Source organism: Cucurbitaria berberidis, assembly GCF_010015615.1.
Source record: "Cucurbitaria berberidis CBS 394.84 unplaced genomic scaffold K460scaffold_2, whole genome shotgun sequence".
Classification (NCBI taxonomy): Eukaryota; Fungi; Ascomycota; class Dothideomycetes; order Pleosporales; family Cucurbitariaceae; genus Cucurbitaria; species Cucurbitaria berberidis.
The window spans coordinates 494,033-508,132 of NW_024468936.1; the positions used below are offsets into that span (position 1 = coordinate 494,033).

At 51.6% G+C, this 14,100-nt stretch overlaps 5 protein-coding genes across 5 annotated transcripts; 4 read left to right on the forward strand and 1 right to left on the reverse strand.

Moving 5' to 3' along the window:
- Positions 1 to 384: 384 nt before the first annotated feature.
- On the forward strand, positions 385 to 1,844 carry K460DRAFT_276562 (translation elongation factor Tu; the record flags this gene model as incomplete). The annotated part of the gene is made up of 3 exons (XM_040928123.1): positions 385 to 553; positions 613 to 641; positions 711 to 1,844. The coding sequence occupies 3 exons, from the start codon at positions 385 to 387 to the stop codon at positions 1,842 to 1,844; spliced, it is 1,332 nt and encodes a 443-aa protein (XP_040789612.1).
- A 189-nt stretch (positions 1,845 to 2,033) lies between these two features.
- K460DRAFT_52462 (uncharacterized protein) lies at positions 2,034 to 4,850 on the reverse strand. The gene is made up of 6 exons (XM_040938490.1): positions 4,723 to 4,850; positions 4,454 to 4,666; positions 3,627 to 4,402; positions 3,151 to 3,568; positions 2,969 to 3,099; positions 2,034 to 2,822 (listed from the first exon to the last, which is right to left on the reverse strand). Coding segments are annotated over exons 1-6 (2,139 nt in total). The 5' UTR covers positions 4,725 to 4,850; the 3' UTR covers positions 2,034 to 2,223.
- A 1,418-nt stretch (positions 4,851 to 6,268) lies between these two features.
- Positions 6,269 to 8,334, forward strand: K460DRAFT_276553 (FAD-binding domain-containing protein; the record flags this gene model as incomplete). The annotated part of the gene is made up of 2 exons (XM_040928121.1): positions 6,269 to 8,208; positions 8,262 to 8,334. The coding sequence occupies 2 exons, from the start codon at positions 6,269 to 6,271 to the stop codon at positions 8,332 to 8,334; spliced, it is 2,013 nt and encodes a 670-aa protein (XP_040789614.1).
- Positions 8,335 to 8,878: 544 nt separating this feature from the next.
- On the forward strand, positions 8,879 to 9,779 carry K460DRAFT_280513 (uncharacterized protein; the record flags this gene model as incomplete). The annotated part of the gene is made up of 3 exons (XM_040928410.1): positions 8,879 to 9,079; positions 9,128 to 9,589; positions 9,654 to 9,779. 3 exons carry the CDS (start codon positions 8,879 to 8,881, stop codon positions 9,777 to 9,779), a joined length of 789 nt encoding a protein of 262 aa, XP_040789615.1.
- Positions 9,780 to 12,225: 2,446 nt separating this feature from the next.
- Positions 12,226 to 13,512, forward strand: K460DRAFT_52514 (uncharacterized protein). The gene is made up of 2 exons (XM_040938491.1): positions 12,226 to 13,195; positions 13,257 to 13,512. Exons 1-2 carry the CDS (start codon positions 12,434 to 12,436, stop codon positions 13,344 to 13,346), a joined length of 852 nt encoding a protein of 283 aa, XP_040789616.1. The 5' UTR covers positions 12,226 to 12,433; the 3' UTR covers positions 13,347 to 13,512.
- The last annotated feature ends 588 nt before the right edge of the window (positions 13,513 to 14,100 follow it).

Here is a 14,100-nt window from a genome sequence, read left to right on the forward strand (position 1 = left end):
CGGGAGGAGCCTCGGGTATCCGCAGTATACTTGGTTCAAATCTCTATTCTGATCAATTCATCTCGACCATGCTATGTGTAAATTGCAGTAGTGAATGAAGCTCGAACAGAACCAAAAAAATATGAGGGCTCTCGGGAACCCTTTTCCCACCATCATCGCAAAGCTCCACGCCCCACACAGGCCTGCGAGGGAGCTCGGACATGCCTCTTAGCTGATTGGGCGAGCCCCGACGTAAGCAACCCATCTTGGCGCTAAGAAAATGATTTGACATGAGCCTCCTCACACGACGAAGGCGACGCCATCACTCCATCCTGGCCAGCAATTGCTTTGTGCTTTTCCTCCATTCCCATTATCAGGGTCCTGTCCGCCGTCCTGAACCACAACATGTCCACCTTCTCAAGAGTTCTCCAGCGCACGGCGCGCTCCGCCTTCCAGTACCAGCGCAGCGTCAACCCGGTGCAGAATGCTCTGGGCACCCAGGGCACAAGCAGATGGATGAACGGTGTACGGAACTATGCGGCTTTCACGCGTGACAAGCCGCACGTCAACATTGGTATGTCCAACTGTTACTCGGGCTACCCCCCACTCGCTTGCCCGACTAACGGATATCAGGAACCATTGGCCACGTCGATCACGGAAAGGTATACATTACAATGCCCTCGAGGGCTTGCCCCGAACCTTACCAAGTCACTCGACACTAATGTACATAGACGACCCTCACCGCCGCCATCACAAAGCGACAAGCTGAAAAGGGCTACGCCAAGTTCCTCGAGTACGGCTCCATCGACAAGGCGCCCGAGGAGCGCAAGCGTGGTATCACCATTTCGACAGCCCACATTGAGTACTCGACCGACAACCGCCACTATGCCCACGTCGACTGCCCTGGCCACGCCGATTACATCAAGAACATGATCACGGGTGCCGCCAACATGGATGGCGCCATCATCGTCGTCGCTGCCTCCGATGGCCAGATGCCGCAGACCAGGGAGCATTTGCTGCTTGCGCGTCAGGTCGGTGTGCAGAAGATTGTCGTCTTTGTCAACAAGGTGGACGCCATCGATGACAAGGAGATGTTGGAGCTTGTCGAGATGGAGATGCGCGAGTTGCTGAGCAGCTATGGCTTTGAGGGTGACGAGACACCCATCATCATGGGCTCTGCGCTGTGCGCCCTCGAGGGCCGCCAGCCGGATATTGGCGAGCAGAAGATCGACGAGCTGCTCGAGGCTGTCGATTCTTGGATCCCCACCCCCGTCCGCGAGACCGAAAAGCCCTTCCTCATGGCCATTGAGGACGTCTTCTCCATTGCCGGTCGCGGTACCGTCGTTTCCGGCCGTGTCGAACGCGGCATCCTAAAGAGGGACGCCGAAGTCGAGCTTGTCGGCAAGGGTACCGCGCCCATCAAGACCAAGGTCACCGACATCGAGACCTTCAAGAAGTCCTGCGAGGAGTCGCGCGCAGGCGATAATTCCGGTCTCCTTCTGCGTGGCGTCAAGCGCGAGGACGTCAGGCGTGGCATGGTCGTTTCCGTTCCCGGACAGGTCAAGGCGCACAAGAGGTTCCTAGTGTCCATGTATGTACTGAGTAAGGAGGAGGGTGGCCGTCACACTGGTTTCGGCGACAACTATAGGCCGCAGATGTTCATCCGAACCGCTGATGAGTCGTGTGCGCTCACCTGGCCCGAGGGCACCGCGGATGCGCATGATAAGCTAGTCATGCCTGGTGATAACGTTGAGATGGTCTGCGAGCTCCACCAGCCGCACGTTTTGGAGACGGGTCAGCGGTTCAACATGCGTGAGGGTGGCCGGACAGTCGCTACTGGCCTCGTAACGCGTGTCCTGGAGTAGGCAATGCACGCACGCGGGACTATAAGCATCTTCGAAGGAGTACTAGGCACACCCAATCTAAGAATGAGGGGGTTTGGCCGGATAGGGGACTGGGAATGAACCTTCGTGTATAGTATTTGTGTTGGACATATCGCCCGCTCTCCTCTTACGCTCATCATGTACTTTTATCACGGCAAAAGGAATCTAGACAGAAGGCGTTGAGCATCTTGCGAGGTTGGAAATATCATGATTCTACTGCAATGCCCTGAGTAAACTTGTATTAGTCTCGATTCATCAATTGTGACTTCACATGTTGCCTAAAAGGCTTTGCCTTGGAGCTGGTTAGTACTTTGAACTTCTCGTAATATTTAATATTGTTACAAAATCGCTCAGCATTATTTCAAAGACTCCACTGCCCAATAGCGCCCCAGTCAATTCCATCATTCCCAATCCCTGCTCCACCTGCACCAAATTGCATCCCAAACCCACCAAATTCCGTCCCCTCAAACCCATCCAGACCCGGGCCCGTGAACAGGTCTAGGCCTAGCTGCTCACTACCCGGCGTGACCTCACTGCCCCCAGGCGCTTGAGCATCCAGCACCGCATCAATAACCCTTGTGAAAATCTTACCCGCCTTGCGACACAAGTTATAATTCGCCTCGCCCTGCCTAGCTCCAGAATTCTCGACATGTGCAGCGGCGTCGAGATGCGAGATGAGCACGCTGAGCATGCGTATAATTTCCGCTCTTGACACATCGGCAGGGAACTGCTGGCCCGTCTGCTGCTGTTCGCGGAGCGCAGTGGCTAATACTGACGCGGCAGGTACACCAAATAGCAGAATAGCATGCAGCAGGTCCCGGTGGATATCGTAGCTCCGATCGCGGATTGTGCCGAGCGTGAGTACATTGGCGAGGAGGTCGACTGAAACGCGGAGCAAGGCAATGTTGAGAGTCAAGGGTTGATAGTCGAGGAGTTTTTGAATCATAAATTCGTTGTACCCTGAGAGTGCCGAATATGTCAGTAAAGATCAACAGAATGGAGCGAAAAAGGTTCATCGGGGAGTATCATAAAGACTACGTTAGAGGCTGCAGAACTGTGCAGATTTCTTGGGGACAGCTTCACAGCGTGTACTGCGCATTACTTACAGTGCGTCAAGTGAACGATGATGAGCATGAGGCATACAGTCGAGGGTACGTCCTCGACCCAGCATGTCTTCCAATAGCGCATGTGTTTGGGAAGGGAATCCCAAGATGTACGTATGCGTTGAGATATGTCACTGTGCAGATACGTCAGAGGGCTAATGGGTTTTATGAAGGGACATGCCTACAGTAATTGATGTTCAACGTTCTCATCGAGTTTTACAAACGAGAACTCTAAAATCTCTTCTCGGAACTGGAGAGAGAGATGGCGCAGCCGGATCCACGAGGCTCGTAGCCACCGGCCTTTTGTGTTCCACCCTTCAGCATCCAAGGTTTGGGTGGCTGACTCCAAGACTGCCTTGTCATCGGTGGTCTCATCGTCGGCAACGTCGAGTGGAAGGCTGATGTCGGTATGTCTTTTGCTTATTCGTATCGGACGTCCAAGAAACGTGGCAATGGACTTATCCTGGTTATAGGATGAGCAGAAGACTCTTCGACGGGTCTCGCGGAGCCACATGGGGACATCAGCACTTGTGGATTCTTTGTGGATTCCCAACGCGAACATTTGTGTTGCTAGCTCGCCAATGCGCCTCCATGAAGGCGGGCCTTTTGATTGTTAGATGGTCTTCGATCTCGCTGGAGTGATTACTCGGGGCAGACGTACCAGCATAGCCACACATCATGACAGTGAAGAGGTAGTTCTCGTAGTACATCCAAATGTTAACATCGTTTACCGTGGCTAGCATGGTGCAAAGAAAAAGACAAGTTGTGCTTGCACGAAGGAGTTCGTCGATAAATCGTGACTTCAAATTCCGGTTAGCAGGGTCACTGAACAGATCAGGTGCAAATCCAAAAGTCAGTGACCGTCCGGCAGTTGCGAGGAGGAAACCGATGGTCTCGAACCGCAGATTCTCTCCTGAACAGAGAATATGAAAGTCACGAGCTTCTAGAGATTGGGATATCGTAAACGGTCGACTTGTGCTTTCCAAGACCTGAGCGATTAACTGAGAGCTTGGGGGTACGTGTCGTAGGTTGTGCTTGTCGACCACGGATTCCATGGCGTGGATGGCATCGATCTGGAGCTGTGATGGCACCACGCCCGCTTCGTTGCCTGCATTATACCACAATATGAGTTCTCGTATGGAGTTGTAGTGACGGAAGGCGCTCAACACGTCACTTGCCATCTGATACCTCATAGACTTGGTGAGCACGTGTTGATGAGTCAACTCTCGATCCGATCTCTCGGATGCGACTGACAGTTCGCGTTCACGCAGTCGGTCCGACTCGTCGTCTTGCGGTAGGAGAACTCCATAAGAGCCAGGTCCAAGGAATCCTGGGTGGTATACATCGGCAGCAACGGCATCGGCGAGCTTGTCGCCTTGTCCTGGAGATGGCGGGGGATACAATGGATCTGAGTTTTGGTTCGCTTTTGACGGTCGTCTACTCTTGGTCAATCCAAGCTGCACTTCAAGGGGGCGTAAGAGGTCATACTTTCTCTTCAATGGGCGCGACTCGCCGGTGCCTGTGTCGTCAACGGCACTACGAGGTTTGGTGAGTGGGGCCGGATGGTAGAAACAGCGATCTTCGATGCCTCGTTGTCGGCAGCGGTCGCATTTTGGATGGCCATGATCACACTTTGTCTTGTTCAATCGGCATGGCTCGCATGATGCTGGCTTGCCATTTCGCCGGCTACTGTTGGCGTTCCTGGTGGTCGGTCAGTTCAGGCAGCAATTGTGGAAAAGGGCCTTTATCATGTGTACATAGTGCAGCTCGTGACACGTCGTGGCTATGGCAAAAAAGATCCCAAGCTCGTAAAGACCATTGTTATCTGGGTATATCTTCAGCTTGAGAAGGTACACATCCTCGACACCGAACGAAAGTGCGTCAAAAGTCCGACGAATCGCGTCAAACGTCAGCTGTTATGCTACAGGCTTCTCTTATCGATAAGCGCTACGGTCATCACGGTCAGAGCCCAGATCCAGGTTTAGATCCAAACTTCGTTTTGCCTGAGCGGCGACCACACCATCGCCATGTACTACTATCTGCTACGCCTCAGCCTCGAGTGTGGAGTCAAACTTAACGACGGCCTCTCGATGCCTCGTCGCGAACGCGCTGGCGGACGTCCTCCTAACTTCTACTATGATATGTCCTTCACTGTCAACGGGCACTTTCAGCAGGCGGTAGGCTGATGGCTGATGGCTTTTGGGAAGTTTTGCATGGCAATTGAGAGTAATTGAGGACACTAAAGTTCTTGGTTGTTACCTAGGGTCGTTTGTTCAATGTCTCCAAAACTCAATACCCCTAACACCTTCCGAGTCGACCTTACTCCTACCTTTAGCTATCCAAATCCCCGTCGATGCTACTGCCGAGTCGTATCTCAACTACAATCGTTGTTCGCAGGGTAGATTAATAGATGGGTAGATGAAGATTGAACATTGCGATCTGCTTCCAATGACTCGTGCCAACCGTTCAACTCCCTCATCTATTGAAACATCTCTAAAACAGAAATTGGCTGTTCAACTCTGCCTTGCGCGTTGATGGTTAGGGGCAGAAAAAGCGGGGTGGATGCTTGCTTCGCAACGTCGCTGGCTTTCATGAGTAAGTGTCGAGGCCACCCTCACCCACATTGTGGAGGCGCAGCCCTCGAACTCCACCAAACCGACAGTTCCTTCGAAGCTGGGTTCCGGTCAGAGTGAACCTTGGCCCTTAGGCACCGCCGTTATCAGTCAGCCGCAAGGCATAGCCAAGCCCAAAATACTAACCGCTAAGCGCCAGCAACCGAACGCGCGGGGGCCAATGCGACCGGCTTCCACAACATCCACGATTCGGTCCTCGCCTATTTTCAGCGTTACACCATCGTCCTCGGGTCAGCCTTCCGCTTCTCTACAGATGGAGGCCTTCTGCCTGCTGTGACTCCACTGTGGTGGCTTATACCATCTCTCACGCCGAGTCGATGACGAGATGAGGAATTCGCTTCTTCGGTCGGCTTATGCGTACCATTGGTCAATTCTCTGAAGTTTAGAAGTTGGGGCTGAGTCAAGATGATAGCCATTTTCCATTTGCGGCATGCCGAGGACTAGCTGCAGACGAGACTGACAATGAGGGACCTAGTCCAGCTCGCAGTGCGGGTTCTGAGTCTTTGGCTTATAGATGGCCTTCTTACGTCGTAGTCGTCTTCACTTTCCAACCTACGATCCTTCTCCACTTCAGCACCCTCAGACCTAAAGATATATTGAACAAGAGCTGGAAAGAGATCATTAGATTGCGTGCTGCCATTATAAATCGCGGGTATCAAGAATTGACAGGATGGCTTCGAGCGAGTGGAGCCCATTGTTAGATGAGAAGCCCATGCACATTGATGGACTGGAGAGCAATGAAGAAGTGTCAGCATGCAGGAGAAGAAAAGCGTGCGGGAGGCCGAGCTTTTCCGTGCGGGTGTTACTCCTCTCTTTACTTTGCGGGTCTGCTCTATATGGAGCCTACGTTTATTGTACCCGACAACGCTCTCAGCACCTACCCTCGGACACTTTCGATCAGACGCCAGTCAAGGAAACTGTAGCCATCTCGAACTACACATGCGTTCCAGGACAGTCGTGTTGGCCATCTTCGAGCGAGTGGAGTACATTCAACCAAACCATCAATGGAAATCTACGACTGACAGTACCTTGGGCTGCGCCATGCTATTCCAACTCATCGAGCGAAGAATGCCAGGAGGTTGCGCTCAATTATACCAACGCCATCTCACGTACGCAACAATATGGTGCAATGGAATTTCTCAACTGGGAGACGTGCGGAGAATCGCAGTGCTTCCTCAACTCCTACAAACCGTCCTCGCCTGTATCGGAGACATGTTCGTTGGGCAGACTCTCTACATACTATGTACAAGCGCGAACGGCAGATGATATCAGCAAGACGCTCGATTTTGTTCGGGAGCACGGTATCCGCGTTTCGATCAAGAACACGGGGCATGATTACTTCGGTCGGTCAAATGCAGCGAATTCGTTGGCGATCTGGACACACAACATGAAGGATACAAAGTATCACAAGACCTTCCAACCACAAGGATGCAAGACTCGCTATGAGAATATCGGAGAGGTTGGTGCAGGCATCCAGGCGCAGGAAGCCTGGAAGTTCTTTGAGCCTCTCGGTATGCTTGTCACTGTGGGTGCTGTAGGCTCAGTCGGCATTGCAGGAGGCTTTGGTCAAGGAGGTGGCCACGGACCGCTTGGCCCTGCTTACGGCCTCATGGTGGACCAAGCTGTTGAATTCGAGGTTGTTACTGCTGATGGCGAAAAGCGGACTATTAACGAGTGCTCAGATCCAGACCTTTTCTGGGCTATGCGAGGAGGGGGTGGTGGCAACTACGCCGTCCTGACATCCTACAAGTTCCAGTTGCATCCGGCTGTTCCACTCAACGTGCACTGCTTCCAAGCTTACTTTCCACCACCAGAGGGAAAGCTGGATATCACCGAGTCCAAAGTACACCGCGACATCATTAGGGCACTTGCCGCGAACCAGACCGTCTTCGGCAACCACGGAATTGCGGGTTACAACTTCTTACATAAAGACCATATGGTATCTTTGCAGTTCATGCCATCCCGCGACACCGCGGCTCTCAAAGCTATTACTTCGCAGTGGCATGACTTCCTCGTTGACTACCCAGGCCTTAATATCACGGAGAACACTTACCATACTTTCACCACATTCTCGAAATGGCACAAGTTCACTGAGATGCCTGCGATAGCTCGCAATGGTCCCGTTGGGCTTGGTATCATGGAGGCGAGTCGCTTCATCCCCAAAGACCTTTTCACCTCACCGGAAAACATCGAGCAAGTAGTGGATGCCGTTGTCATGGCAATGCAGTTCTCCTACACCAACCAAGGCGGTGGCAGCGCGCAGATCTACGCCACCGGGCCGCTCAACCACCCTGACAACAGCAAGACAGGGGTAAATCCTGCATTTAGGGATGCTCTCTGGCATGTAGTGATGGGTGCGGCGTGGATGACCGATACACTGCCGCATGTGCGAGCGCAAATCCAGAACGCCATCTCGGCTTCAGTGCAGCCATTCAAGGCACTGACGCCGGGCGGTGGATGCTACATGAACGAGGGTGATTGGATGGAGGACAACTGGCAGCAAACGTTCTTCGGTGAGAATTACGATCGCCTTCTGGAGGTGAAGAGACGGTATGACCCAACGGACTTGTTCAATTGCTGGAAGTGCGTGGGATGGACCGGATACAATGAGTAAGTATAACAAAGGATCGCGATCGTATAGAAGAGATTCTAACACAAGATAGTCCCATGTACTCTTGCTACACTCAGAGTCGGAGCGATCCGCAGCCTACAGTACCGCTTGAGCCCGTAGGCTAAGCCATCCCGGTAGCTCTAAAAGCCACAACCTTTGAATATTTCCGCGAATCGATGCATGGATCTGGCGTTTACTTGTATACTATATGACCTTGTGTATAAATTTCAAAAGTCTTTACATTGGCCAGTCGTGCGCGTCATTCACCACTCGTTTCTATCCGTGTCTCGTGCCACTTGCTCACGGCGTCCGAGTGTCGCGCCTGTAATTGACGGGGCCGCTTGGTGGACCGTCATCGAGCGCGTGGAGGATTAGCAGAAACCAATTGGCTGTTCATTCGTTCGTGCTCGTAGCCGGGTGGTAGACATTCACCACCAGTTTGTACGGTCGGTGGCGGCCCAAGTCCCCTCCGCTAAAGGCGATATCTCACATTCACTGGCCCGGCGCAAGTTTTTTTAGTGCACGACACGACAATATCAACAACAAGCGAACCTCCACACCCTCTCTCTTTCTTCCTTGCGCAATCGACCACTCAACTCACTCGATAACCTAAACAACCGATCGCGTTCAAGTCACTCAATTGACGTAGCTACGAGCAAGTAGCACATCATGCGCACTAACATTGCAGCTCTACTCTCCCTCCCTCTTCTCGCCGCTCACGCGCGTCATGGACAAGGTGGCCAAGGTCTGACCCACGGTCATGGAGTTCATCATCGCGCACTCGAGGTTCAAGTTGTCACTATCACCGAGGTCATCTACCACACGGTGACTGTTGTCGCATCAAGCGCTCCAGAGTCATCTGCATCTGCGGTACGTTTATAAACTCCACCCTCTGTCTCGCTCACTAACATCTCACAGTTGCCCCAGAAAGAGGCTCCGCAGGCTCCGCCTGTCGCGCCGCCCACGTCACCGCCTATCAATAGCGGAAATCCCTACCAGCCCCTCGTGCCCATCGCCAACTCTGCGTCAGTCAAGAACTCATGCGATTACCCAGTCTACCTCAAGTCTGAGGGCCATGAAAGCTGCGACCCTGGTGTTGAGTGCGAGCTCATCGCACCTAACTCGACCTACACTGAGAAGATGCGCAGCTGCAAGGATGGCGGTATCTCGCTCAAGATCTCCAAGACCAAGGCCATGCACAAGCCTATGCAGTTCGAGTACAGTGTCTGGCCCGACAAGGAGCTCGTCTCGTACGACATCTCGTATCTCAACTGCATGAAGAACCAGAAAGGCGAGAAGGATCTCAGTGGGTGCGCAGGTCATGAAGGAGGAATCCAGGCTGGTGCTGGCGACGATTCATGTCCCGACTACCACTGCAAGGTAAGCTGACATTGTACGGACTGCGGGTGGAACATACATTGACCTCGTGCTTTCACTTTTGCAGGCGAACGAGTGGTGCGATCAGCAGGCCTATGTGGTCGCTGAGTTCGACTATAAGCCTGGTGCTCCTGTCGGTGCCTGTGCAGTCGAGAAGGGCATTGCGTTTGAGCTTTGCGCCGGCAACCAGTAGTCGCGGTGCATGCCTAGTGAGAACGGCGCATTGCGGTGAAGGCTTGGGCGTCTATCTGTTTATGCGGTCAAGGCTGGAATAGAAATTGCTTGCCTCTCTGTCTCACTTTCCACGGCTCTATTAGAGTTCAGGGTATTCGATCCACCATATGGCGTGGGATCCTTGGATACTCGGGGCGTCTTAGGCGCGCAATTGGAGGTTTATTTCTCTTCTCACACCAATGTAGTCATTCTGCTTCTTCAAAGCATGGACATGTATCCGGCGAGGGGTTTCAGCGAACAATGACAAGATCTGATATGGGCTCCAAGTAGCCTGAGCCATAATCACAAATCAAGTCCATAAAACATGCCTTGAGAGCGCGTGACTCCTCTGAACTGTCATAATTGAATTGTTTACAGCTAAAAATTGCATCAGACTTATTAGTTAACAGTAGTCGTCGAGAGCAGAAAATTAATATTTAGTACTAGTTGTAGGAGAACAATAATAAGGTTTAGAACTATAGTTAGTAACCGTCCTAAGCTATCCGAGAAGAATTAATATAATTATAAATATCTCCGCACTAAAAGTACAACTATAGAACTAGCGATAGCTTAACGGGCGTAGGCGTTTTAGAAATCCTCAATTCTGCAAATCCTAAAAGGACTTTTAGAGCGCTGAGTTCCTCCTGGCACCAGTTGCAACAGTCAGCCGTGATTCGTGTTGCACGGTCTAGGATTCACTTAAGGTACTTTCACAGAACCAGCGATAGCTTAACTAGGGCTTTGGATATTATCAGTTCTATGATTCCTCAGAGGACTTTAGAGCGCTGAGTTCCTCCTGGCACTAGCTGCAACAGTCAGCCGTGATTCGTGTTTCACGGTCTAGGATTCACTCAAAGTACTTTCACAGAACCAGCGATAGCTCAACTAGGGCGTAGGCGCTTTGAAAATCCTCTTTATCTTGGGGTTGCTATGCATCATCACTGGATTTGTCGCCAAACTCTCGAACCATTCGTCAGCCCCGCCAATCCCGCTACCCCAGTCACAGCATGTCCACGGAGAATCGCTTGCCGTTGAATTGGTCGAATCCACCAAGGCTTTGGAACTGATTGTCACTAAAATGGTCGAATCCGCCAAGGAGTTGGAACTGATTGCTACTAAAATGGTCGAGTCCACCAAGGCTTTGGAACTGCTTCTCGTCAACTTGTTCGAGGTTATCAAGGCTTTGGAAGCTCGCCTGGACAGGGTAACTATGCACCACTGAAGGCCTCGTACAGATCACTGCTGACATACCAAGTTTGAATGTCTCGGTCAGCCAGACGAACGAGTCGCTCTCTATGTTGGCAACATTCGAGGTCTGCATCAGTGCATAAGGGTGCAGTGGTAACGATGACATGTCGTACTGTTGGAATATGAGGGTAGCACCCTAACATGTATTATTTTCCAGCGAGCTCTAGTAGGTATAATCAAGCCATTCCATGCGCTCGTACCCTTGATCCAAAGACTTGGTCCCGTGACTGTAACTCCTATTAGCAATAATCGACAGTGGCGATTTCGACAAAGCACACCCACGAGAGCATATACAATAGATTTCGAAACAAGATTGTTGAATTTGCGAAGAAAAATATCAAAACTGGCGCGGGTACCAAAGACGGTGTAGTAGAAGCCCGCAAGTAGTGCGAATGCAATGTATTGGTCGTTGGCCAATCGCGAGTTTGTAGAAATGCACGCTTTGACTCTCGCGTCACTTGATAGGACATAAGATGTGGGCATCCATGTTCATCTACTCTAAGAACCAAGTTCCAGGCACATTGGATGTGTTGACAACACTACTGCAGGAACGAAACACACACAAGTCTACGTGCCGCTACCTCGTTCGCCCTACGCTACAAACGACTAGGGGGCAGCTCCGCCATTTGACGACCACCATCTTCGGCATCTCCCTCCTCCAACAACACCACGACACGAGCGCAGTTTAATCTCCACAAGCCTAGGCGCGATCTGAAACGTGCCAATGGGGCGCATTCATGGTATCTTTACTGAACCTGCAGCATCAGCTTACTGCGGCGGTGGCGCTGCGCTGCGCTCGGACTTCGGGTGCTCGACGGGTGGGATGGTTATTCTTACGACGTGGCGATGCTGCAGATGTCTCGGTGATCAACCGGTTTCTTGTTGGACTGCGCAAGATAAGTATCCGACTTGAGGGGCCAAATTCGACGTGTTGTTTTCGTTGCAGAGCTATTGTCATTCCCTCAGTCATTCCTTTCCGCAAGGCCTACCTCATACCACGCCTTACCAACACTCCTTTATACCTAACCCTTATAGCTTCTTCAGCGCTTCAGCTCAAGTTCATAAGTACCTTACTTTTTCTTCTGTCTGTCTATCGTTCCTCGAAGAGCATCAGACTCCTCACAACGTGCTACCGCACTACCAACGCAACACACTCATTTCCTCGAAAGCCTCTCGCTATCGTAAGGCGCTCCGATATAGTCTCCTCGACGGATATCTGGCTAGCAGGCGACTTTCCCTACTTTGCTTCGGGAATTCTTCAAGGACTTCGTGCTGTTCCAACGCGACCCAAAGTACTTTTACAGAACCAGCGATAGCTCAACCAGGGCGTCGGCGCTTCTGAAATCTTCTCAGTTCCAACGCGGCATACGTTCCTCTTACGCAACCATGTTGCTTTTGCTTCCGCTACTTCTCTCTGTTTCCTTGGTCACCGCAGCGCCGCGTCATCTCCGTCTTCGTGATTCGGCCAAGAGTCACACAGCAACCACGACTACCACCATTCTAGACACAGTCTATGGGGCTGCGGACATACTGCAGCCCACTGGAGCCCCACCATCGATAGAAAATGATGCGAAGATTCTACCGGAAAGCGACAAATCATACAGCAAAAAAAGTGGCGATACCACGCTACAACGCATGTCCTCGAGCGACGTTTCAGCGATCTACAAGACTTGCTGGAACGGCCAACTTCAGTGGCCTCTACCCGGTATGCCCAACCCTTGTCTCGACGTGGTAGCTGCGCAACTCAACATCTTTCCCCTTCCCATCACAAAGCCAGACACCTTGACAGTCCACAACTACTGCTCCTACAATATATACTTCAACCACTTCCAGGGCGCAAACATGTTGGAGAGCGGCAACATTGCTGCAGGAGCAAAGATCGATCGACCTCTCTTCGGTTCGGTTCTGAAAGTCTCCAAGACGCCGGATATGGCAAAGGACGTGCTCGTCGAGTACGCAGTTGCCGACGGTAGACTGTACTACGACCTCAGTCTGATCACCTGCCTGGGAAGAACGAACGGGGTGGAGAATGGGGATACTAGTGCTTGTGCGGGACATGAGGCTGGCTTGCAGCTGGGAAACTCAAAGTCAAAGAGCTTCCAGTGCGCTGCTGGGGCTTGGTGTGACGATCAGGCGTATCTGTATCAGGTAAGTCGACTCCGATGCTTGACGTGGCGCTTCGGAATGTGATGAGCTAACCTACTATTAGGAGAACCTTTGCAAGAAGCAAAATCCTGTTTGGTCGTGCAATCAGAGCGACGGGCTCACTATGGAGTTCTGTGCTAGTCAGAGGCGGTGAATCTGTGTTGGATGAGGCAGCGGAGGTCGTCGACGAGTCGCTGCTTTATACCATCTATTTTTGACAGGCGATCTATTCATCGTTCAAGTTGCGAGGGAGATTGACATTCAAATGTATATTTGCCTATATGATTGTTATGATTTTCTCAGTACATAGAGCAGAAATGCTACGAATCGATGTTTGACCGAGAAGAATCATTCGTCCAGATCTCACAAATAATCATCTAACATATAGATACTACCGAGGAAGCACGTAAAGGTAATCCTGAATTGCAATTGAAGCCGATATCAGGTTTTAACGTGGGAACGATGGGGTATAGCTGTCGACGGAAATGAAAAAGGAAGGATGCGTTCCTAGTATACTACTCACTTCTCTGCCTTATGACCCCTGTATTTCCCACCAGAGAACCCAGTCCTCAATCAAGTCGATAGCGAGTAATATGCCGTGTAAATTACATCCAAGGGAGCTCTTCCAAGCTATAGTACAATGTGATTAATACAGAGGCATTAATAAGCACTGTTTTGATGTCCTGAGGTCCGGGGATTTGGCGAAACTGAGAATGGACACGGCAACACCTTGGGGACCTGTAGAGTAGTACCGCCTTTTCTGAACGGACGAACCCCTCGCTATTTCGAGTCTGGCGCTGACTATTACTAGTGGGGGTAGGGTGGGGTGGATAAGTGAGGCTGATGTTGTAGGCTCCAGCAGACGCGCAAACGGCGCCCTGTTTCACCCCGAGGCGTTAGGTCGTCGT